Source organism: Capricornis sumatraensis, chromosome 16, assembly GCF_032405125.1.
Source record: "Capricornis sumatraensis isolate serow.1 chromosome 16, serow.2, whole genome shotgun sequence".
In the NCBI taxonomy this organism is placed as follows: domain Eukaryota; kingdom Metazoa; phylum Chordata; class Mammalia; order Artiodactyla; family Bovidae; genus Capricornis; species Capricornis sumatraensis.
Genome location: NC_091084.1, coordinates 55879974 through 55902768, shown reverse-complemented (window position 1 = coordinate 55902768; position 22795 = coordinate 55879974). Strand labels below are relative to the sequence as shown.

Here is a 22795-nt window from a genome sequence, read left to right as displayed (position 1 = left end):
AGGGGCCTCTCTGTCACAGCTCTGACCACTCTGAGTATCCTCAGCTGTTTTCAGCATTTGTTTCTGCCCCCAAGCTCATAGCTTCTGGCAAAGAGAAATGGTCCCTGAGGTAAATGGTTGGGACAGGCATTGCATGCGTGCATGCTAAGTCGCTTCAGTCTTGTCAGACTCTGTGCGACCCTATGGACCCTAAACTGCCAGGCTCCTCTGTGCCTGGGATTCTCCAGGCAAGAATACTGGAGTGGGCTGCCAGTCCCTCCTCCCGGGGATCTTCCAGTCCCAGGGATCGAACCCACGTCTCCTGCATTGACAGGCAGGTTATTAGTGCCATCCGGGAAGCCCCAGGACAGGCGTTAGGCAGTGGAAAATGAGAAGTTCCCTTAGCTCAAGTGGGAAAGATCCCAAAGTATTCGGTACTCATTGAACTGAATGGAATTAGAATAGAGAGCCAGCATCTTGTGAGATCCAGGTGTGCATGAAATCACTAGATGCCAGCAGGCCAGGCCTTAGTTGTGGTATAACTAAGGCCAGATGCAAGGAGCATGGTTGAGTGATCCATATGGACCTTTCTAGCTCAGCTATTCCAGGACCTTACTGCAGGAGAGTAGCCTTTCCCAGGGGAGGTAGGCAGCTGTGAAGGGGGCTCCAGTGAGCCCTGCCCCCTGGTGTTGTGTAATCCTCACGAGTACGAGCGGGATGTAGTGACTTCCATCTAAAGAAGAATACTGCAAAAGTGATAGGTTGTCACTGCTGAGATTAGATTATAGAAGACTATGGTTTCTATGATGCTGAAGCTGAAACTCTAATACTTTGGCCACCTGATGCGAAGAACCGACTCATTGGAAAAGACCCTGATGCTGGGAAAGATTGAAGGTGGGAGGAGAAGGGGACAACAGAGGATGAGACGGTTGGATGGCATCACCGACACGATGGACATGCATTTGAGTAAGCTCCGGGAGTTGGTGATGGACAGGGAAGCCTGGTGTGCTGCAGTCCATGGGGTTGCAAAGAGTCAGATACAACTGAGGGACTGGACTGAACTGAACTGAACTGATGTTTCTGTTTGCACTCTGGTTCTTCTTGCTTACTCTCTCTGATGCAGCCAGCTGCCATGCTGTGAGCTACTCTACCAAAAGGCCCATGTGGCAAGGAACTGGGAGTGGCCTCCAGTCAAAGCCAGTGAGAAGTGAATCCCACCAGCCATCAAAAGAATGACCTTGGAAGTGGATCCTCCCCAGGTTGAGCCTTGGGATGACTGAAGCCCAGCTGATACCTTGACTGCAGCCTTGTATGAGACCCTGAAGCAGACCCAGCTAGGCTGTACCTTGACTACTGACCCTTAAAAACTGCAGACAGTGTTGTTTGCAGCCACCAAGTTTTGGAGTAATTTATTACACAGCAATTGATAACTAATATACCACAGAGGGCCATGTGGGCTGAAAGCAGGAGAGGGCCCAGCAGGCAGCCCAGCTGGGGCAGTGGTCTCCCCAAGCATCAGCAGCAAGATGCTGATGTGGCCCCAACGATAACTCATAGAGGACACTTGTTTTCATTTATTCATTTAGGAATATACAAAAGTCTGACATGGTATAATGATCTCATCAAGAGAAAACAGAGTACACAGAGGACTAGTTTTCCTCCCTGGGCCCCCCTCTCAGAAAAGGCACAAATATATGAGCTTTGGGTTCGGGGAACTTCTGTTCTGGTACCAGTCTACTGCTCAGGTCCTTCTGTAAACAGAAAAGGGGACCCTTTCCTCGCATCCACTACTGAGGTTGTGGGTTAAGCAAAGCGAGGCCACTGGGAAGTTTGTGATTTAGGCCAAGGCAGGGTCTGTGCTGGGTCCATGTCATCAGCCCACTGAGGAAAACCAGTCACTCCAACCAGAACGTGATGGGGCTTGATAACCTACGAGATGTTTCATCTGGACAGCTCCATTCTCCAGCACAGGAACATTGCCACCCTGATCCTCTCTTTGGACCAGTCCAGGCTCAGATTTCAGAGACTGGGGCCATGGGGGGTGGTAGAAAGGAGAATCAAGCTTGAATATTCTGGATGCTTATCCCTGCGCTCTTCAACATGGGAACACCTGTTTCCTCTGAGTCTTCCCTTGGCAAGAGGGTTTAGTCCTGCAGTCAAGCATTGGGTAGCTGGGCATAGAGATGTTTGTATTAGAGGAGGCTTCTGCCCCTCATCCCTTAGGGCCAAAGGGCAAATAATATAACTGGCCCAAGTCACTAATGACTGTCCTTCTTCCCCAGTTAACCAGGACTGAATTTTCTCTGTAATTTGGGGAAGGAAAGAAGAGGGGTTGTGAAACCATAAAGGCCCAGATGTGGCAGCCCCCACCTGGAACAGGACAAACTGGAAGTGAGAGAGCTTGAAATATTCCCTTTCTCCTTCTTAAAAAAGACCTAACATTGTAATGGTTTAACAAAATTATTATAATTTCTTTTAAATAACCCACAGACACCCATGACGCTTCCAAATTTACAGAACAAAAAGCACTTGAGAACTTGGTAGAAAACGATTTGCAGCTGGTTCCTCCCAGAAGCTGGCCCCTGCAGACAGGCTCAGTTCACCTCCAGGACCTCAGTCTCCGGGAGGCCGAACTTGGTCTTATGCTGGTCGAAGAGCTTCACCAGGGCTTCCATGTACATGGCATGGTACAGATCGATGTCCTGCTGGGTCGGGTGCTCCAGCTTGGGGATGGTAATGGGCTCACCCACTGCAGGGAGGGGGCAGAAGCCTCTGGTTAGTCAGTGCCATTTGGCCTACCCTCCCTGGGCATTCACCACGATGCTCTTGGCGATGACCTTGTGCTACGAGCCAGCCACGCACCAGAACTGTGCTGGAAGTGCTCCATTTCAGGTCGTTCCTTTCACAGGTAAGAAGACTGGGGCCCAGGGCGATGGGAAGGGACCTGCCCAAGGCCATCTAGCCACTAAGCAGCAGGCGGGATCAAGCCCAGCTGCACTCACTGCTCGGAGTACTTGGTTGGGAGCTCCCGTGAGAGGTGTGGGATCCAGGAATGGCTTTGCTTTTGCCTGCTCTGGGCACGTCATTGCCTCTCTGAGCCTTAGTTTCCTCACTGATCACAGGGGGACCCTTCCTTATAGGGCTTTGCTGAGGATTCTGTGCAATAATGTGATATGCTATGAGAATTGTGCTAAGGGCAGAAGGAGAAGGGGACCACTTTCACAAATCCATGCACGATCTTATTTTTTGTCATCCTCCTGCTTCCTCTCCGTACCCAGCTCATCCTGAAGTCCTATCAATGCTATTTCTGAAATTTCTTCCAAGTTCACGCACTTCTCTTCCGTCTCTGCTGCTACTCCCTCTGTCCAAGCCAACGGCTACTACAAAAGACTCCGGACTGGTCTTGTGTATTCCATTTTTGTCCCTTCTAACTCCTTTTTCTAGAGCTTCCCTGGTGGCTCAGCTGGTAAAGAATCTGCCTGTCAATGCAGAAGACGCAAGAGACGTGGGTTTGATCCCTGGGTCGGGAAGATTCCCTGGAGAAGGAAATGGCAACCCACTCTAGTATTCTTGCCTGGAAAATTCCATGGATAGACGAGCCTGGTTGGCTATAGGCCCTGGGGTCCCAGAGACGGACAAGACTGAGCAAACAGGTCTTTTATAACTCCTTTTCTATTCAGGAGTCCCAAGGATCATGTTAAAATGCAAATCTGAATCTCCCTTCCCCCAAACCCTCAAGCAATTCTCCATTCCTAAGGTGAAGAGCAAACTCCTTCACCCTGGGCACCAGACCCTATCCTTCTCCAGCCACCCTGTGCAAGGAAATGTTCCTGCTGTCTCACAGACATCAGACCTGGTGTGGTGTATAACAAGAGTCAAGGGTGAGTCTGGGTCATGGGATTTAAAATGCAGGAAGTGGATCTCTTTGGAAAAAGTACAAAGCAAAACTTCTGGCCCTGATAACAACTCTAAGTATTTATGTGAGCTTTGGCCCCTGAAGTCCATGGCTTGTGGCCTCCATGCTCTTGTGTGAGTTCTGAACTGTGAACCATTAACAGACACACACACACTCCTACAATAGATAATTCCTTGGAATCCTCTAAATTGTCTCATATAAAAGCAACACAACATGGCTGGGGGTGAAGTGCAGCGTTTTTTGCTCCACTTCTCATAGACTTCTGCTCCAATCGTATTGACTTCTTTCTGTTCCTCAAAAATCTATGCAGTCCTGCTGTGAGAACTTCCTTTAGGCTATTGTTTCTGACAAAAAGCCTCTTCCTCTTCTTTTTCTCAGGATAATTCCTATTTGGCCAAGACTGTAAGAGTCACTCTTCCCTGAGATCCACTAGGACCCTCCAGGGCACATCCTTCTCACCCCACCCCCCCACACCCGTTGGTCTTTACTGTAAGGGGGGTCTTCCCTGAGAGACTCATGATCTGCAAACACAGAGCTGCTGAGTCCTGCTTTCTCATCCAGACAGCTTAGTTCATGGTAATGGAACTATCCCCCATCTCCCACCCACACCCATCACTGCTATCAGCACCCAAACAGCTCCACTTCCTCGTGGTTTAGAGCACGGACATCAGTGTCAGGGGCCTGGATTTGATTCCTAACTCTGCCACTAAACTAGCTGTGGCACCCGAGTTTAGGGGAGCTTACCGACGGTGGTGATGGGCTTGGAGTAGGGCACCAGCCCCCAGGTGTCGGAGGAGAAGAGGCCCCGACCGTGGAAGATGCATGGGGCGAAGCCAACATACTTCTGGAACTTCTTCTGCACCCATCGGCCCCAGGAGCCCTCCTCAAAGATCACCTGCTTATATACCTCATTCTCCCCAAAGGAGTAGATGGGAACCAGGTCGGCTCTGGAGGAGAGAGGCCGGGGTCTGTCTTGGCCCAATCACTGGTTTCAGTGCCCCCTGGCAGCCCCAGAGGCCCCAGACACCAGCCAAATTGCCCTCCCTCAGGGCTGTACAAGAGTCACCTGGGGGACCCCAAACCACATGTCCCCTCAGGGCCAAATGAGGACAGGCCCCCTGCCCCTGTTGGCGGGTGGGGATCATGTCAGGGTTTTACAACATGGCCCTGACCAGGCCCCTTAGCCTCACTTGGTTTTCTCAAATGGAAAAAGGGGATGGCATTCCTGCAGGACTTTGCAGGAGAATCCAATGGGGCGGTAGAAGTAAATGTGCTCTAATAAAGTGTGCTGAACAGGTGGCTACAGAATGTGCCCCTGGTTTTCTAGAAAAGGTCACAGAAACCCAAGCTGCCCTGCTCCTCTCTGCCTGTCCTCAGGGTTACTGCTCCAAGAAGCCTTCCTTGATATCTCCAGCCACACACTATTCTCCCTCCTGGCCTTCTGCATCTCCTAGCTGTGTGACAGGCTTTGGCATAGGGCACACAGTCCTGCCTCTGGGCCTGGTGGGCCTCTCACCCCACCTGCCGGGGCCCAGGAGACTCAGGCTGCATTTTTGTCCACCCAGCCACCCTTGGCCTGAACCTCTGGTCTCCAACATCCCCTTCCCCCACGGATGGTTAACTCCCTTCTCTGCCTTCCTAGAGTCTGGGTCCTGCCTCCAGGAGGCAAGGAGCTGCTGCCCTGGGCTGAGCAGAGCTGTGGCGGGGTGTGGGCATGCGTGTGCACACACGCGTGCTGAGACGCACTCACCCATGGCGCAGGGCCAGTTTCACAAAGCCCTTGCGATTGCGCAGGGTGACTGCATTCTTGCCGGGCATGGAGCTCAGGGACTCAGCCGCGCCCCCCACCACGATGATGATGGCATTGCCGCTCCCATTCTTTGAAAGCAAGTAGTCTATGGTGTCCCGGTTCACTGGGCAGATGCCTGGGGAGTGGAGGGGGGACACACAGTCAGGGATGGACTTCCTACCTTCTGCACATGGTCAGATATAGACAGAGCCCTGGATTTGGTTCCCAGACCTAGCCCAGCCACTTAGAAGAACAGCCCCACATAAGTCATTCTATTTTCTGAGCCTCAGCTTACTCATCTGTAAAATGGGCATGACACAGGCTTGTTTAGGGAATGCATTCATTTGGCAAACATTCCCTGAGGTCCTAACTCTGCTGAGTGGTGCCAGGTGCCAAGGAATCCCAATAAGTCGGGCTGGTGGGGATCAAGGTGGACAGAATATGAGAGTCATGGACAATGCTTAGATTGTGCGAAGGGCAGCACAGGGCCTGGGGATGCCCAGAAAAAGGGGTCAGAGAAGGTTTCCTGGGGATGACGTTATTGCTAGCTGAATCCAGAAGATCATACGAACAGTTCTCTCGCCCAGCCCTGAGACACCGGGCCGTGGCTGGCCACATCTCACAGGACCAGACACTAGAGCACAGTGGGTTGGCTTCCTGCCCAATGGAGAGGCTCAGACAGGGGCACTCAGAGGTGGATTCTCACCTCCAGACATCAGGTACTCGCGCAGCACTGGCATCCGGAAGTTGCCGGCCAGCGTGGCCAGGTAGGGCCTTATGCCGGGGAACTTCTTGCTCACTTCTGTGGCCTCTGTGCTGAAGTTGCAGAAGGCACCCAGGCCCATGATGCCGTGGGGATGGTACCCAAAGATGTAGTTCCTGCTGGTCAGCAAGTTGTGTGTCTTCACCAGCTGCAGGGAAGACCTTGGGTCAGAGCAAACTGGCCAGGAAGGGGTACTGGGGAACACCCAGAGGTGAGGGAAGCACTGGGCATGCCCTGCTCCCCAGAGCCTGGGTCTGAAGGACTGGAGTGACTCCCCCTAGACCTCAGACTCTCATCACTGGGGCCTCAGTGCTGGAGACTTGAAAGTCACCATTGGACTTCGAGTCCCTGGGAAGGGAGTAAGACACTTCCTCATTCCCCGTTTCTCCACCCAAACACACCAAGCCCTCTTAATTGCACTCTGCCAGCCTCCTTCGTTCCCTCCCTCTGGGCCCAGCCCCCTCACCACAGCCAGAATGACAGCTCTAAAAGCCCAGTGGAATCTCCTTCCCTCTCAGATAAAGAGGGAAGTCCAGCTCCCAGCGGGTGAAGTCCAAGTCCCTAACTTTGGCCAGAGAAGGGACAGAGCGTCTGGCCTGAACAGAAACTTCCTCCCAGGCAGCCAGACTCAGGTCAGGCTCCGATGCAGGAAGGACAAGGACAAGTCACAGCCCTGGTGCCAGCCACACTGGGGGTGGGGAGGTCAGCTGTGCAGCTGGGGTGGCTGACCTGCGGTGCTATCCACAGAGCTGTCCTGGGATGGTCTTGAGGGTGATTGGCTTCCTCGGGGCCCACCCCTCGCCCTGGGGCTGGCGGCCTGGACACTGGGGTGGGCGGTGCAAAGTTGCCCTAATCCCTAAGAGGCGCCCACCCAGCACTACAGGCAGCACCAAGGGGGTGGAAGGTGCTGAGAGGGATGGAGAGGATGGGCATTCTGTTCAGAAAACATTACTTTTTTCCAACTAGAAAAATAATGAATAATCAGAGAATTTTAAAAATACAGGAAAGTCAGAAGAAAGTCAAAAGCACCTGTCATACTTCCCTCCAGATAAACCACTCTGACATGTTGAGTTTTTTTCTACTCAAATACACATGTTCTTTTTTAAAAATCCCCAAACTGAGGTCATATGGTTGATATAACTTTTATATAACTACCTCCCAAGCATATCAAAGCTTTTTTTTTTTTTTTCTTATCAGAATCCCTCAGTAACATGTCTTCTCACAGCTATGCTACATGAATAGGATTGTTATCAAACCTACCCGGATAAAAAGCTTTGAAAAGCTTCTAAAATTTCCCTCAGAAATAATGCTTCCATAGATACCTTATTTTTGTCTTCATGTCTGCATTCTTAAGACAAACTTCTAGAAAGACAGCTCGCGGGTCAGAGGGTAGGAGCACTTCGGTCTGGTGGGCTGCCCTGCCTCTGGAGACATGGTGCTGAGGACATCCCTACCAGCAGTGCCTCAAGGCTCCCCCTGCCCTGCTCTGGGCCAGCGGGAAGCAGAGCGCCTGGCTACCAGCAGAAGAGCAAGCGCTGGGGCTTCCATGACTCTGGATTTGGAAACTGCCTGGCCGAGGGAAGGACGTCGTGCTCAGCTTGAGGGGGTGGGGTGCTGGTGACTGGTCTCCAGGAAACTGAAATCTGAATCTGCAGGCGATGGAGGCCAGAAGGGGATGGGAGTGAAGGCAGCCGGCATACCTCCCAGCTCTGTAACTACCAGGACATGTCAGCATGAGCCAGACCCCTGTGCTGTGTGCCCGGATGCTCCGGACATTTGTACTCTTTCTTCCTTCTTTGCCTTTGTTGAGCAGATTAAAACTCCTCAAAACCCCAAGTGATCTCCAGCTGCCCACCACATAAAAGGGGAGCAGCAGCAGCTGCTTCCACGGCTAGTGGGGATGCAGCTTGACATGAGCTCCGCGAGGCGGTGGTTTTGGGGTTTTGCCCCTGAGAGCAGCTGCGCCCACCACTTTAGCTTTCGGGAAAGCCAGAATGAAAAAGCACCTTGTGCCAGTCTCCACAGAGGAGGAAGGCATGGAGGTGAGAGTGGAGGCGACCAGGACTGGGTTGGAAACCTGCTCCTGAGCTGAGGTGAGGGCCAGGCCCAGGAACCTGCTGGACAGCGTGGGCTGGAAGAGCACTGATCTGGGCCATTCCTTCGATTATGAGGTAGATTGAGGCCCAGAGAAAAGAGTTGCTGCTTCCCGGGGAGGTCGCAGCAGATTCTTCCCTACTCTAGACCTGGCCACCCAGCTGCGCTTTCCCTGGTCCTGAGATACAGATGGGCCACTTGGCGGAAGCCTGGCTGGTCCCTTAAATCATTTCCTCCCTGCACCCCAAGCCTCTGTCTGGTTAAGTGACGTGTCCTGTGGCAGAGTGCAGGTTCTTTGTCTCCAGTGCAGCAATTGGAAAAGTGCAGGCATCTGATATGGCTTTGATCCGACTTTGTGCCACACTCCTCCCCTGGGTGGACAGTGTCCACTCAGGGGGGAGGAGGAAGGGCAGTGCTGATGAAGGCTCTGTTGACGCACCTGATCTCATGTTCCCTGACTGTTTCCAATGGCAAAGTCTCAGCCCCAGGCGCTGGCCAGGCCCGGCCTGCCGGCCGACACAAGCCTGCAAGTCCGAAACAAGCCCGACACAAGGCTGCCTGTCTCCCTGGCAGCCACGGTGGTCAGATAGCTTTGTCCCAGCCTGGCACCTTATAGAGGAGGAAACTCAGAACCAGAGAGGAGCAGAGACTCGCCTAAGCTCACATAGTGAGGCACCGGGGCAAAGGAACGAAGGAATGAGAACACAGGCCCTGAGGCAGACACTGCCTTGGTTTCTATACCAGCCTCACACCTTGGGACAGTTCCTCTTCTCTGGGCCTCGGTAGGTCCATCTGTGAAATCAGGCAGATGGACAGATAAGTGACTGTAAGCTCAGAGAGTCTTTCCTAGTCTTTTCTCCAAAGACCCTGCCCATCGCCACTGGGAGAGGTGACCCGGGCACTGCCCACTCCTCTTCCAGGTAGCTGGTGGTCCTGGTGGCTGGCAGTGAACACATAAGCCCCACCTCTGCTGGGAGAAAGGATGCTCTCTGGGCCAGCAGAGCAGCTCTGGTAGCAAAGACCTTCACCGAAAAGGGAGTGGGGAGGTATAGGTGGGTGGGCACAGTTAGAGATCATTCCCCAACCAGTGCCAAGAGGCCAGGAAAAGGGTGTGGTACAGAAGGGTCATACACGACTCCATCAATCCTGACATCAGTTCACAAAGGCCAAACTTCCCTGCACAGAAGAGGAGCCAGAGGTCCCGAGGGTCAGGGACTCTGCCAAGACCACCACCAGGCAAGGGCAGAGCCCAGGATGAGGCATGAGGCCTCAGGCTCAGCCTGGCTTTGGTTCTGGCAGGACCTAGGGCCCCTCCCAGGGCCAGCTCACCTGGGCCATGTGGATGCAACCCCCAGCTGACTTCTTGGAACAGAGGTGAGACAAGGGACATGGGTTTCATTTTTGCTCTTCAGGGAGGGTAGAGATCAGTGGGAAAGGGTACTCGTCTGTCCCAGCTCTGACCAACAGTCATCAGGTCATCCTGTTCCGGATGGAGGGAGCTATCAGCCTTAAAGAGGTTTCCTGGGGGGGCAGGCTACTCTGGGGCCCCCAAGGAAAAAGCCCCAGCAGAGAGAAAGAGTCCATAATCCCTCACAACGAACCATAATTTACCACTTTTCTAGCATGTGAACAGCTCCATGTCACAGATAAGGAAAATGAGGCTTAGTGGGCTTGAGAAGCATGCTCATGCTCATAGTCCCATGTGCAGAAAGTGACAAAGTCCAGCAGGATCCATTAGAAGGGCAAGGGCAGGGACCAGGCACACTCTTCTGCATCCCCATGCCCAGCAGTGCACAGGGGCTAGGGTGCACTAACAGAGGCCAGCGAACAGAGGACCTCAGCGAACAGGGCAGGACCTCAACCCAGATCTCCAGCAGCACAGCAGAGGGAGGGAGCCCCGTGCCGTAAGGCTCAACCCAGCGGGGCACACCTGGACTGCATCTCTCCCAGAGCAAGAGGCAGTAGGAATTCAGTGGGAAAGAGCGTGGGGCCCGCATTCTTATACTAGCCCTGGCACGGAGTCACTGCGCAACTTGGACCAGTCCTTGTCCCTCTTTGGGACTTAAGTTTCCTCACCTTCAAAATGAGAGGGTTGGGTCCTATGAGGCAACATCCTCCTAGCAACAACAACCTTGGTTTCCTTGCAGCCAGAGAGACGGGGTCAAGAAAAGGGAAGAGCAGGGACTCTGACTCCAAAGGTCTTGGGGAAACTGGGCCCAGGCTGGGATGGGCAGAGGGAGCCAGCCCGGGGTGCAACCCCTACAATACTGAGTACAGCAGAAAAATGCAAGGTTACCTGGCCACCTCCCCCAGGCAGCAGGCCAGGATGTCTCAATCGCTGACTCACAAGAGCAAACACACACCACCCTGTATCATGCACAGTCCCACATTCACACATGCTTTCTCCACTCTTCAGACCCCACTAATTTCTGCCGGGTTACTGCAGCACCTGGGGTGTGCCAGGGCTGGGGTGCCGGGTGAGCTGCCTAGACAGGTCTCTCCCTTGCAGGGAAAGCCTTCAGGATTCTGCCAGAGTTCTCCACCATCCAGCAGCATCACCCACGTGCACCAGGGCCTGGATGCCCCGGCCCTACCAACCTGGCTTGCAGACCACCGGCAGGGGGCCTGACAGAATGGCACTGAAAGCCAGACCAAGCCACTTTCTATCTTGTCAGGACCTTGAGTTTGGTCCCAGAGGAGACAGATGCTCAAAAGACCAGTGTGGGAGACCCGAGGCAGCCAGTGGCTCAGGAGGAAGGAAACCCAGAGATCAACTCGGTCTAAACTGGCTGTCTGCAGGGAGACAGCACCTCAGCTTCACCCAGGGTCAGACTGGGCTGCTTTTCCTGCCTCTGTCCTCCAAGCCTGAGGGAAGCTTGAGGATTTGTCCAAGCGTATCTCCCAGAGCTCTGCTGCATAGGGGGGCAGTGTGCTGTGGTGGGGAGTGTCCAGACTTGAAGCAAGACAACAGCTGCAGTCTTGGCTCAGTTCCCTGTTAGCCTCATTCAGCTGTGCTCCTCTCTGGCCTTCAGTTTCCTCTTCTGGAAAAATGGGATAAAATGAATACCCACCATACAGGGTGCAGCGAGGGTTAAAGGAGACTCCTTGGGGGAAGGCGCTGGCCCTGAGAAGGCTCCCGGCGAATAGAAATCCGCCCTTCCCCTCCACCTTCTCCCCATCCTCCCCATCCCAGGCTTCTTGCTCAAGCTCAGGCACCTGTGTTCTCACGATTTTCCCTGCCCCTTCAGTGCTGTTTCTCTTCAGGATGGGGTTCAAGGAGCAGCACCTTCAGAAGCCTTTCCCAAGCACTTCAGCAGTGAGGCTCTCACTCTTCATTCACTGCACACCAAATTTTCTGGCCCCTTATTCCCATGACCAGGACCCCTGGTGACCCACCCACGACTGGCTGAGAGAGGTGAAATTTCTGTAAGAGCTTCAGAAGGAAAGAAAGCTCCTCACACCTATTGCTAATCTTGGTTCAGACCAGATAAACTTGGACTACCTTAGTAATGCTCTTGATAAATCACTTCCTTTTTTATATTTTTTGGCTCCATCATGCAGTTTGCAGGATCTTAGTTCCTCGACCAGGGAATAAACTGGGGCATAACAGTGAAAGTGCTGAGTCCTAACCACTGGACCACCAGGGAATTCCCAGTCACTTCCATTTTGTTATGACTTTAATATTCACTGAAAGCAGACAAGCAATGGCCATATTATCTACTATTATTCCTGCTTCTTACATCACCCAGGATCTCAGTATCTGAAAGAGCTTTTAGATCCAAATGCTAGAAGAAGTCTTGTTTACCCAAGAAACAAAGAAGCTTCTTTCTTTCTGAAAATGAGGATCAATAACTAGCATGGTTCCCTTTTTGCCTTGGCTACCAGGAAGCTCAGAGGTGACCATGAAGTTCAGTCACTGAAACTCTGTTGACAGTTATGGATGAATTACTAGTATGTTTTCCTCCAAGTCTTGATTTTTCTTTTTACCTGGTACAGAATTATATGTATGTATCCTAAACTGCCTCACATCCTGCATAAAGCAGGGCAGAATATCGACAGATGCTCATAGTGGGAGATGTCACATAGTTCAACCCTGCACACATGATTGCTGTGGATGGGTAAGTTAAGGCTTGACTTCAGATTTCCCATCCATTCCCACCCTCCCAAGATAACACCTGCAAGTTTTTACCTGAATGGGAAAGTAGTCTCGAAAGTAGCGCCACACAGCCCAGTTTCGGACCCACTGTGACCTCCTGCCACCTTCCAGGGAACAAAACACAGTGTTGAGAAGGAGTAGGAGTGGGGGAGGGTGACGTTTGGGCAGAGCCAGTGTGAACCCCTGAGCTGGGTGACCAGCACCTTAGGCAGCATCCTCCCCTTCCAAGCCCCTTTCCATTTTCATTCCCTCACGTTATGGACACCTGGCACTGAGTGTGAGCTCCGGTGAGAAGCATGATGGCAACCTTAGAGACTCCCCTGCCTTCAGTACCATGCCCAGGCTTAGCCCGACACTATTCACATAGTAGGTGCTAACGAAAGAAGGGGCAGTACCCATGACGAGGAACTTCAGCTTGTGCAGGAGGGAGTGTCCCGAGGGCGGGGGAGTCAGGCAGGGCGACCTGTGCTCCTACCTTTCTTGGGTGTGTTCCAGTCAAACACCAGCCAGGTGAAGTAGAGCACGGCGATGAGCCAGCAATCGGTGCAGAATGTGTACATGAGGATGGCGCTGCAGGCCACTCCTGGGGGAAGGCAGACGGTCCCGGGTCAGGCCTGTGCTCCCGACACGGGCTTTAGTACCCTCTGGACACAGGTCACTGGGTGACTGAGCATCCACTGTGGCCCTAAGCTAGGCACACCTGGGGCCCCGGGCAGAGGGCCATGGGGAGGGCGGGGTGGGGAGGGGGGGAAGATGTTCCTGAGAGCAGCAGGCTCACGGGACACGAGCCTCATCTTCTGGATTCTCATGGGCTGTCCCAGCATCAAGAGGCACGTGGGCTCCATGCTGTCTGGGCAGCAGCACCAAGGTGATGGACGTTAACTTAGAGCCTTACAGCTGTCCTTTCTGCCCCTCCTTGTGTGTTCTCCCCACCTGAGTGCCCGTCAGAATGGCTGTGGACGAGGGGAGGAGTCTGCCAAGTGCCGCTGTATCTCAGGACTTGGGCTGAATCACTGTCTTGAGTGTGAGGCAGGGTGACTTTTACCCCATTTTAGAGATGAGAACACTGAAGCTCTAGGGGGAGGGAACCTGCCAGGATAGAGGCAGAGCCGGGATTCAAACTCAAGTCTGACTGTTAAGTCCAAAATCTGTACCAGGCTTTAGGAATTTACCTCAAGCTAGAAGGCCCAGACTGCCACTGGAGGGACCCAAGAGAATGGGATTCCCGCTCCAGGAGGCGGGCTGGCCCCCTTCCCACATAACTGAGCACCAGGCAGTCCCCAACCAAAGCCCAGAGCCCATCAGCCTCTCTCTCAAAACCCCCAGCAGCACACTTGAAGACCACTGGGGCCAACTTCCAGGGGTCCCTTTATTCTGGGCCTGCTGGCCATAAGACTGAATAACCTGGCACAGAAAGCCCTCTTCAGGGCTTTCATCTTTCCGATTTTTACCAAGGCGTCAAAGCAAAGCTTAGACCTCAACTCCAGCATCATGCCATCCTCCTGCACGGATCTCTCACCCCTGAATTCTCTACATCTTTGCCCCCTGTCACTTAGCAGAGGGCCAGGGGCATCAGGCACTCATGCTTGGGAGAAGGATGGCCTCTGGCCAGCATCCCCTGCACTGCTGGGAGGGAAGCCGACCCCGGTTGCAGGCCCCCTCTGCTGGGCGCTGCACTGGTCACGGGTGCTCCCGGGCTGGCAGGTCTTCGATTCCATGCTCTCTTCTTCCCACCTGCTCAGTCCCCTCCAGTTTCTCGAGGGAGCAGGGAGGGCCAGACACACACTCCACAAGCCAAAGGGCAGGAAAATGGTGATCTCTTGTCATCCGCAACCCGGTCCTGTTCTAAGCTCCTGAGCTAGCCTCTTGCCAAGGGAGCTAAATGTGGTGCAACTATCTTGGGACCAGCAGTAAACACAGACTGGCCAGGTGTCCAGGTTTTCAGGACCACCTTAGGAGTGTGACATCATAGATGGGGAAAATGAGTCTCTAGGGAAGTATCTGGAGCCAACAAAACCCTGTTAAAGGCCAGCTGTGAAGTACTTGAGGCAGCTTGGTGAATGGCAATGTTTAAGTTAGGGCCACTTACACAGTCCCTCACCTTGTTGAGTGGTTTGCCCCTGGTCCCCTTTCTTAGGCCTAGAAAAAGGGTCACAAGCCCCCTAGACTCCACAGGGTATCCAAGTGCCTTCAGAGGCTAGATGGATGCTCCAGGTGGGCCTGGGCAGGGTTGTGAGGTTCAGATTAGGATCTGAGCATCCTGGAAACCTAGCTGCTGTCAAAGCACTAACTCTACTGAGGGGGCACCAGGACCAGAGCGGGAGGAGCCAAGGCTGCACTGCCTAAATGTCTGGGCTCTCTGGGAAGCTTGGAGTCCCTGTCCACGGTCCTTACTCTAGTGCTGAGGCAGCCTGGGAGGAGGAAAAGAGAACAGATGAAGAGTCCGGAGACTGCATTCTAGTTCTGGACTTTCTCAGCTGGGGGGCCCTGCTCCCTCTAAGCCCTGTGTGTCCACAGCTGTCTCATCGGTATCTGCCTCCCCCAGCAGACTCCTTCCATCAGAAGGCCCTTCAGTTCCTGGGCTCCCTGGGAGCTGGAACCAGGTCAGACGAACTTCTCCAGCCCCAGCAACCACGGCAGGAAAGGTTTATTGAGCAAAAATGAGCTAAATCCATCACACAAGTTTGCTTTTCTCAGAGACTAAGCCCAGTCCTCTGAACAGGGGGCTCCCTGTTCCATTCTTGCAGGGCAAGGGACTGCAGCAGGAACCGCCCCGCCCCCCCCAGTCCCCTCAGGTCCAGGAGATGTAAACAATTTTTGGCTCCACATGCAGAAGGTTCAGGACCCACCTTTACAATCACCCTTCCCCACAGAACATAGTCAAGCTTGTGATTCAGAACTGCTCCTCAAAGCCCGTGAGCGGGCAGCCTATGGCTGCCCAATGCAGGGAGGCAGCAGTCAGGCCCATGAAGAGCGTGGACACGCTCTTCCATGAAGCTGGGGCCCTGCTGGCTCACTGGCCACGGCCCATCCTTGAATCTCCACTTCCAACAGGGTGTTGGGAAGATTACATGAGATAATGTGGGAAGAAGACTTAACGCACAGTTAAGTGTCCAATCTGGAGATCCATGGACTTGGATGGGGGAAAAAATAACATCTTAATGTTCCTTCATCTCTTATAGAAATGCAACACTTCCTTCATTTATGAATGTACCAGACTGCAGTAGTCTTAGCAGTCTTTATGCCTGCTGCTAGATCTTTTATGTGTCACTATATGTGGAATCTGATTTAATGCATGCGTGTTTATATTTTAATACCACTGGCTTCCTTTGAAATCCAGTGTGTTTTGTATTATGCATTTAAAAACCCGGAATAAAGCAACTCCTGCAGTTCAATTCCAGAAAAATAAACGACCCAAGCAAAAAGTGGGCCAAAGAACTAAATAGACATTTCTCCAAAGGAGACATACAGATGGCTAACAAACATATGAAAAGATGCTCAACATCACTCATTATCAGAGAAATGCAAATCAAAACCACAATGCGGTATCATGTCATGCCAGTCAGAATGGCTGCTATCCAAGAGTCTACAAGCAATATATGCTGGAGAGGGTGTGGAGAAAAGGGAACTCTCTTACACTGTTGGTGGGAATGCAAACTAGTACAGCCACTATGGAGAACAGTGTGGAGATTCCTTAAAAAACTGGAAATAGAACTCCCATACGACCCAGAAATCCCACTGCTGGGCATACACACTGAGCAAACCAGAACTGAAAGAGACACGTGTATCCCAATGTTCACTGCAGCACTGTTTATAATAGCCAGGACATGGAAGCAACCTAGATGCCCATCAGCAGATGAACGGATAAGAAAGCTGTGGTACATATACACAATGGAGTATTACTCAGCCATTAAAAAGAATGCATTTGAATCAGTTCTAATTGATTCATTCAAATGAGGTGGATGAAACTGGAGCTGATTATACAGAGTGAAGTAAGTCAGAAAGAAAAACACCAATACAGTATACTAACACATATATATGGAATTTAGAAAGATGGTAAGGATAACCCTGTATGCAAGACAGCAAAAGAGACACAGATGTATAGAACAGTCTTTTGGACTCTGTGGTAGAGGGAGAGGGTAGGATGATTTGGGAGAATGGCATTGAAACATGTAAATTATCGTATGTGAAATGAATTGCCAGTCCAGGTTCGATGCATGATACAGGGTGCCCGGGGCTGGTGCACTGGGATGACCCAGAGGGATGGGATGGGGAAGGAGGTGGGAGGTGGGTTCAGGATGGGGAACACATGTACATCCATGGCGGATTCATGTCAATGTATGACAAAACCAATATAATGTTGTAAAGTAAAAAAATAAAGAAATAAATACAACTGAGATTAAAATAAATAAATAAATAAAAACTCGGAATGAATAAGGTTTACAGCCTTAACCAGAATACCAGGGGGACCCGGGGCACAGGAGTAGTGGCACAGAGTCACTCCATTGTTCCAGAGGGAGGCCGACAGGGCCACAGCATCCTTTGCAATGCCAGGCAAGTCTCTGCCAGCAGATGTGGGTGGCAGTGGGAGGGAGTGGCTGGGGCTGCTCAGGGCAATAATTAGCAGCAGCTCGGCAGACCTGCCTGTCCATGCAGGCTTGGCTCCCACCTACACAAGGGTTTCGGGAAGATGCTGAGCCGGTTTCTGGGCTGTGGTTAGACTTGATCAATTATTAACCTACAGCTCGGGGCAGCCCCTGCCGCATGCTACAGGAGTCTGGGGTTCTACAAGCTGCTCAGCATCTCATCAGCTAAGCTCTGACCCACTAAGACAATAGGACAGTGGTGGCTTCTGGGAGCTGGCACAGCAGACTGGGGCCTGGAGGCTGGAGTCCATGTGATCTTGCCAGTCAGAATGGCTGCTATGCAAAAGTCTACAAGCAATATATGCTGGAGAGGGTGTCACTTCCTTCTTATGTGATTCTGGACAAGGCTCTGCCCTCACTGGGTGCCTGATTCTTATCTGAAAACAGAGGGATGCTCTCTACTCCAGGATTCTAAAAATTGGCCAGGCAGGCCAAGTTGGAAGTTTGAGCCCTGAGGGAGCCAGTTTAATCTGCTCTGTTCCTTTATCTTGTTAAGGCCCATTGTTGTTGTTGTCGCTAAGTCGGGTCTGACTCTGTGACCCTATGGACTGTAGCACACCAGGTTCTTCTGTCCTCCACTATCTCTTGGAGTTTGCTCAGATTTATGTCCATTGAATCTGTGATGCTATCTAACCTATGGTTTTTCCAGTAGTCTCATACAGATGGGAGACTTGGACCATAAAAAAGGCTGAATGTCGAAGAACTGATGCTTCTGAATTGTAGTGCTGGAGAAAACTCTCTTGAGGGTCTCTTGGACTGCAAGGAGATCAAACCAGTCAATCCTAAAGGAAATCAGCTCTGAATAGTCATTGGAAGGACTGATGCTGAAGCTCCAACACTTTTAGGCTACCTGATTCAAAGAGCTGACTCATTGGAAAAGTCCTGATGCTGGGAAAGACTGAAGGCAAAAAGAAGAGGGCAGCAGGGGGTGAGAGAGCGTCAGCGGCTCAGTGGACATGAATTTGAGCAAACTCCAGAAGATAGTGGTCCATATGCCTCTGTAAAAATCTAAGGATAGCAACTGCCCTTCATCCAGAAAAATGTGAATATACTCTCACACGTAATTTTCTATCTAGTCTTAGGGGCTCATAGCCCCTCAATGCCCACTCTTGGGCCTTAAAGTGAAGACTGGCTATTTCAGACCAGGCACGCTGATTTCGGGCTCCCTGGTGAGCACTCCAGGCTCCTGTTTAATTTTTAATTCTGCCACTTAATGAGCTTCACCATCTCTGAGTGTCACTGAGCCTCTATGAGTCTCCATTTTCTCACCTATGAAGTGGGAAACCTAGTCCACTGTGTGTGTGTATGTGAGTGCATGCACACATGTGTGTGTGAATGTGCACACGCCCAGTCATGTCTGACTCTTTGCAACCCCTTAGACTGTAGCCCACCAGTCTCCTCAGTCCATGGGATTTTTCAGGCAAGAATACTGGAGTGGGTTGCTATTTCCTTCTCCAAGGGATCTTACTGACCCAGGGATTGAGCTCACATCTACTGAAGGGGCTCAATAACTAGCACCCCCATTCCATCATTCTGCCCTGCCAGGGGAGGGAGGGGCAGCTGCTGCCCTGGAAATGTGGTCTCAGAGGCTCCCAAGCCTCCTGGGAGGACGGCTCAGCACTGACATGGTAACTCCTGATAATCCCCATAGGCCTGAACTACCCTGAAGAGCGGGCCAACCAGAGGGACTCATTCAGGCACTGGAATGTACTCTGTGAAGCTCAGCAGCAGGTGTGTCTGCCCTGACATGTTGGGGAAGGGACACCTGGCCCTGGGGAAGAGGAGCGACTGCTGGGGGAGCAGGGCCTGGCTTAGGCAGGGGTCCTCCCTCCTCCTGGACAACCCACGGTGCCCTGACCCTGGTCTGGATGGCAACCCAGGGGACAGGGGCACCAATCCGGACCTGCAGAAGAAACAACTCAAGCACTAATGTGGGCAGTGTCAACAGAAGAAAGGAGGAGCTTTGAGCGGGTGCGGAAGTAGCTAGGGGCGGTATTCAACAGAGGGTGGGTGAGGCTGGGGTCGGGGGGGCTTGGAGGGTATGTCCCAATAGGAGCTCCCATAGGCTGGGGACAACCCCCACCAGCCCAGGCCCTGTGTGGCCTGTGTGGCAGCCTTTTCCTCATATCCAAAGTGAGTAAACGGATTTTTAAGGGGTTCAAGGAACCTGTGTAAAGTCACAGAGCTTATGTTTAGTTGAGTTGGGACTAATCCCAGGGCCAGACCAGCCTAAGACAATGCAACGTGCCTGTAGGAAAATGTCTGTTGGGAGGCAAGGTGGCATTTGGGAACAGCGCATGCTTTGGCGGGGGTGGGGGTGGGGGCGGGTTCTGTAGACCTGGACTCAAATCTGTGTGACTTTGGACAAGTTACTCACCTTCTCTGAGACTTGGGCTTTCTATCTGTGAAATGGGAACCGTACTACCACCTCCCACTGAATCTTCCTGAGTCCCCAAGCCTGCCTGGGGTACAGCACTTGATAGGAGACCAAAAAGGACCCCTCAGCTCTCTAACATCCCCGCCTGCCCTCACCCTCTGAGCCCCAGCTTACCCAGCACGAGGAAAGACAGGACCCACTGTAGCACCGAGATGACTTGGAGCTGCTTCTCTACCTTGGACCTATTGAGCCAAGTGACGGAAAACAGGTCCTGGAGCGCAGAGAGGATGCTGGAGCCAGTGCCTGCGACAGACAGAAGATAGATGTCAGCCTGTCTGCCCTTCCCTGCAGCTGCAGAGTACCCCACACCAGCCCACCTCCCCACAGACACCTTCCTAGACATGAGAGGGGCACAGGCCAAAGAATCACACCGACCTGGGCTCACATCCCGGCCCTGTCACACCACAGTTTTGTAATTCTGGGCTGCTTACATGCTGCACTTGCCTCTGCCCCAGTTTCTATATATACCCAGTGGGAATGATGTCCCCCCAACAAAGGGTTATTTTGGAGACCAAATAGGGTATCCAAAGAGGCGACGGGGAGGCTTGCCATAGTTTCCAATTCTCATTCCTCACCTCTACCCCAGTCAAACCCCTATCTTTTCCTTTATCTGGATCTAGTACAAATATTTAACCTTTGCTATCTGGGTCTATGAGGCCAGGGACAGAGGGCCAACATCCAGTTTGTAATGTTTTTTTTTCCTCTAAGTGTACTTTGAGCACCCCCAATCCTTGACCCACCCCCACCCCTTTATCTCCAGGACTAATACCCTCTCCCAGGGAGCTGAGCCCTCTTGCCCTAGCCCAACACCATCAATACCACCTTCAGGGGAATTCACACTCTGAGCTTCACCTCAGTGCCCAAAGCCCAGGGCTGAGAGAGGAACTGGGCAGGAACCTCTGCTTCCCTAGAGGATCCAGCGGCCACTGAGTTTTGGGCAGCCTGGGACACTGAGAGCTGCAATTATGTTTGCTACCAAGGCTATAAGTTCAGACAAGATGCGCTCAGTTAATTGGTTCTGTGGCTGAACCCCCAGGACGACGCCCTAGATTCCAGTGGCTGATGGGCAGAGGGACCAGAAAGCCTAGTGACTATAGAGGAGAGGCAGCGCTCGGGAGGAGCATGGGCGAGGTTCCTGACACAGCCCCTCTCCTTCTGGAAGCTGGGCCAGAGGACTGTGCCCCTTCAAACCCCACACGTGCTGAGCCCCAACTGCATGCCCTTCGCTCAACACATCTTCACTGACTGTGCTGGTCAAATTCCTTCACACGACCCACTCTGCAAGGCCCCTCACTGAGCCACAATCTTGTCCTGGACGCTCTCATGACCTTTCACCCTGGCCTACAGCAGAAGTGGGAGGGAGAGGGGTTTAGGGGTTTACATGCAAGCCTTTGTATTTCTTTAAAATCTGCAGAGCAACAAAGTCACAGTGGGGTTTAGAAAGAGACATGGCACTCATCTGCTGAAAGCTAACAATCACTTTGACTTTTAGGAAGCACAGAGATAACCACCAGGACTCAAGGCAGACTCCTCAGTCCTGTTGCCCTCCCCTGGTCTCATGGAGCAGAGAGAGGGGGAAGCCAGGGGTATGGCAGAAGAGTCAGATCCCAGTGCAAACCCTGGTTCCACTCACTATGCAGGCACGACCTCAACAGCGTACTGTCACACCCAAGACACGGCACATACTGGGTACTCAGGAGCAGCCATACCCGGGGTGGAGGTGGTGGTGAGTGAACTTACCAAAGCAGATGAAGAGGCTGGTCCACACAGGAACTCCAGAGGCACATGACGTTCCTCTGCTCTCAACATATATATCCAGCATCACAGCCCTTTCCACCTCCACCCTTTCTCAACACCCCCTCCTGGAGCCTGAGAGCCCTCTCGGGTCCTCTGGTCTAATCCATCTGGGGAGGCTGAGGAGAGGAGCACTGAGTTGTCCACGGCTACCCAGCCAGGGCTGGGACCTGGATTCAGAGGACAGCAGATGCCAAATATAAAGGGCTCTACCCATGGGACTCTGCAAGTCCAAGGGTGGTCTGTGCTCAGAAGTGAGGAGAGTCCTGGGTGAGTACAGGAGGGAGGGAAATGAGGCCAAGCACAGGCCTGAACCGCCTGTCCAAGGGACCCCTAGCTGCTGGCTCTCCCTCCTAGCTGTGTGGAGTGAAGGCAAGCAGGGGTCATGGCAGCTGAGACCCTGCCCTTGGTCTGGAGCAGGCAAGGCACCTTGGCTGCAGAGAGGATAGAATGTTCTCCAGCACCTCCCTACTCAGAGTCCACCCTGAGAGCTATTTAGAAATGCAGGGCCCCAGCCTAGATTTACTGAACTGAGATCTGCTCAGTCCAAAGTCTCAGGTAGGGTAAGTTTGGGGTGGGGAGTGTGCAAGGAGGAGCTGGGGGCCTCCACTGTCTACTGGGCTGGAGAAAAAGGGTGATGGAAGGAAGGGCATCAGACATAATCTCATTTGACCACTTCCTACTGTGAACAGGACCGTGAAGAGTGCTTGAGGAAAGGACTCGCTGTCTAGCCTCTGCTGTTGGGTCAGGGCCAACCAACTGCACTCACAACATGGAGCTCTCCTGCTTTGGGGGTGGGGTGCACACAGTAAGTCCATGTTGGTGACATATCCCCCACTGAAACAACTGAAAAATTCTTGTTTCCTAATCCAAATCCATCTGCTATTGCAGGTCTCTTGCAATTAGATGATAGAAAGTCAGGGTGCAGGAAATGCAGAACGTCCTGTTCAGTGGATTATCCACACAGAAAAGAGGCCTGAAGGGTTCCCATAGCCCCAGAGCCAGGCTTGTTCCAGCCTCCTCAGTCTATCCTCCCTGCCCCATCCCAACTACTGCCCGTAGCCCGCTCTGCAACCAAGCAGGAAATGCAAAGTCCACTGAGGAGGGGCCAGTGTTCCTTGGACGGCACAGTGTGGGGCTGCCTGGGGAGCAGGGAGGCCACTCTGTGTCCCTCGGGCCCGAGACCACTCAGCTGCCTCTTGGCCAGACCATCCCGACTGG

The 22795-nt window shown here is 52.6% G+C and overlaps 1 protein-coding gene across 1 annotated transcript; it reads right to left on the bottom strand.

Annotated features, from left to right (window-relative positions):
- Window positions 1-1584: 1584 nt before the first annotated feature.
- DGAT2 (diacylglycerol O-acyltransferase 2) lies at window positions 1585-21487 on the bottom strand. Its single transcript, XM_068988043.1, has 9 exons — window positions 21467-21487; window positions 21075-21121; window positions 19895-20115; window positions 13173-13280; window positions 12731-12801; window positions 6391-6595; window positions 5646-5820; window positions 4640-4842; window positions 1585-2728 (listed from the first exon to the last, which is right to left on the bottom strand). Exons 1-9 carry the CDS (start codon window positions 21485-21487, stop codon window positions 2574-2576), a joined length of 1206 nt encoding a protein of 401 aa, XP_068844144.1. The 3' UTR covers window positions 1585-2573.
- Between the last annotated feature and the right edge of the window lie 1308 nt (window positions 21488-22795).

What these genes read in the sequence shown, in the direction of transcription:
- DGAT2 (XM_068988043.1), bottom strand. Translation starts at nt 21,487, where the DNA reads ATGGCTGCTCCTGAGTACCCA. An exon ending in TGGCTGCTCCTGAGTACCCA is followed by an intron (nt 21,122 to 21,466) that starts GTATGTGCCGTG and finishes CTTCTGCTGTAG; the next exon opens with GCCAGGGTGAAAGGTCATGA. An exon ending in GAGACTACTTTCCCATTCAG is followed by an intron (nt 6,596 to 12,730) that starts GTAAAAACTTGC and finishes TCTTCCCTGCAG; the next exon opens with CTGGTGAAGACACACAACTT.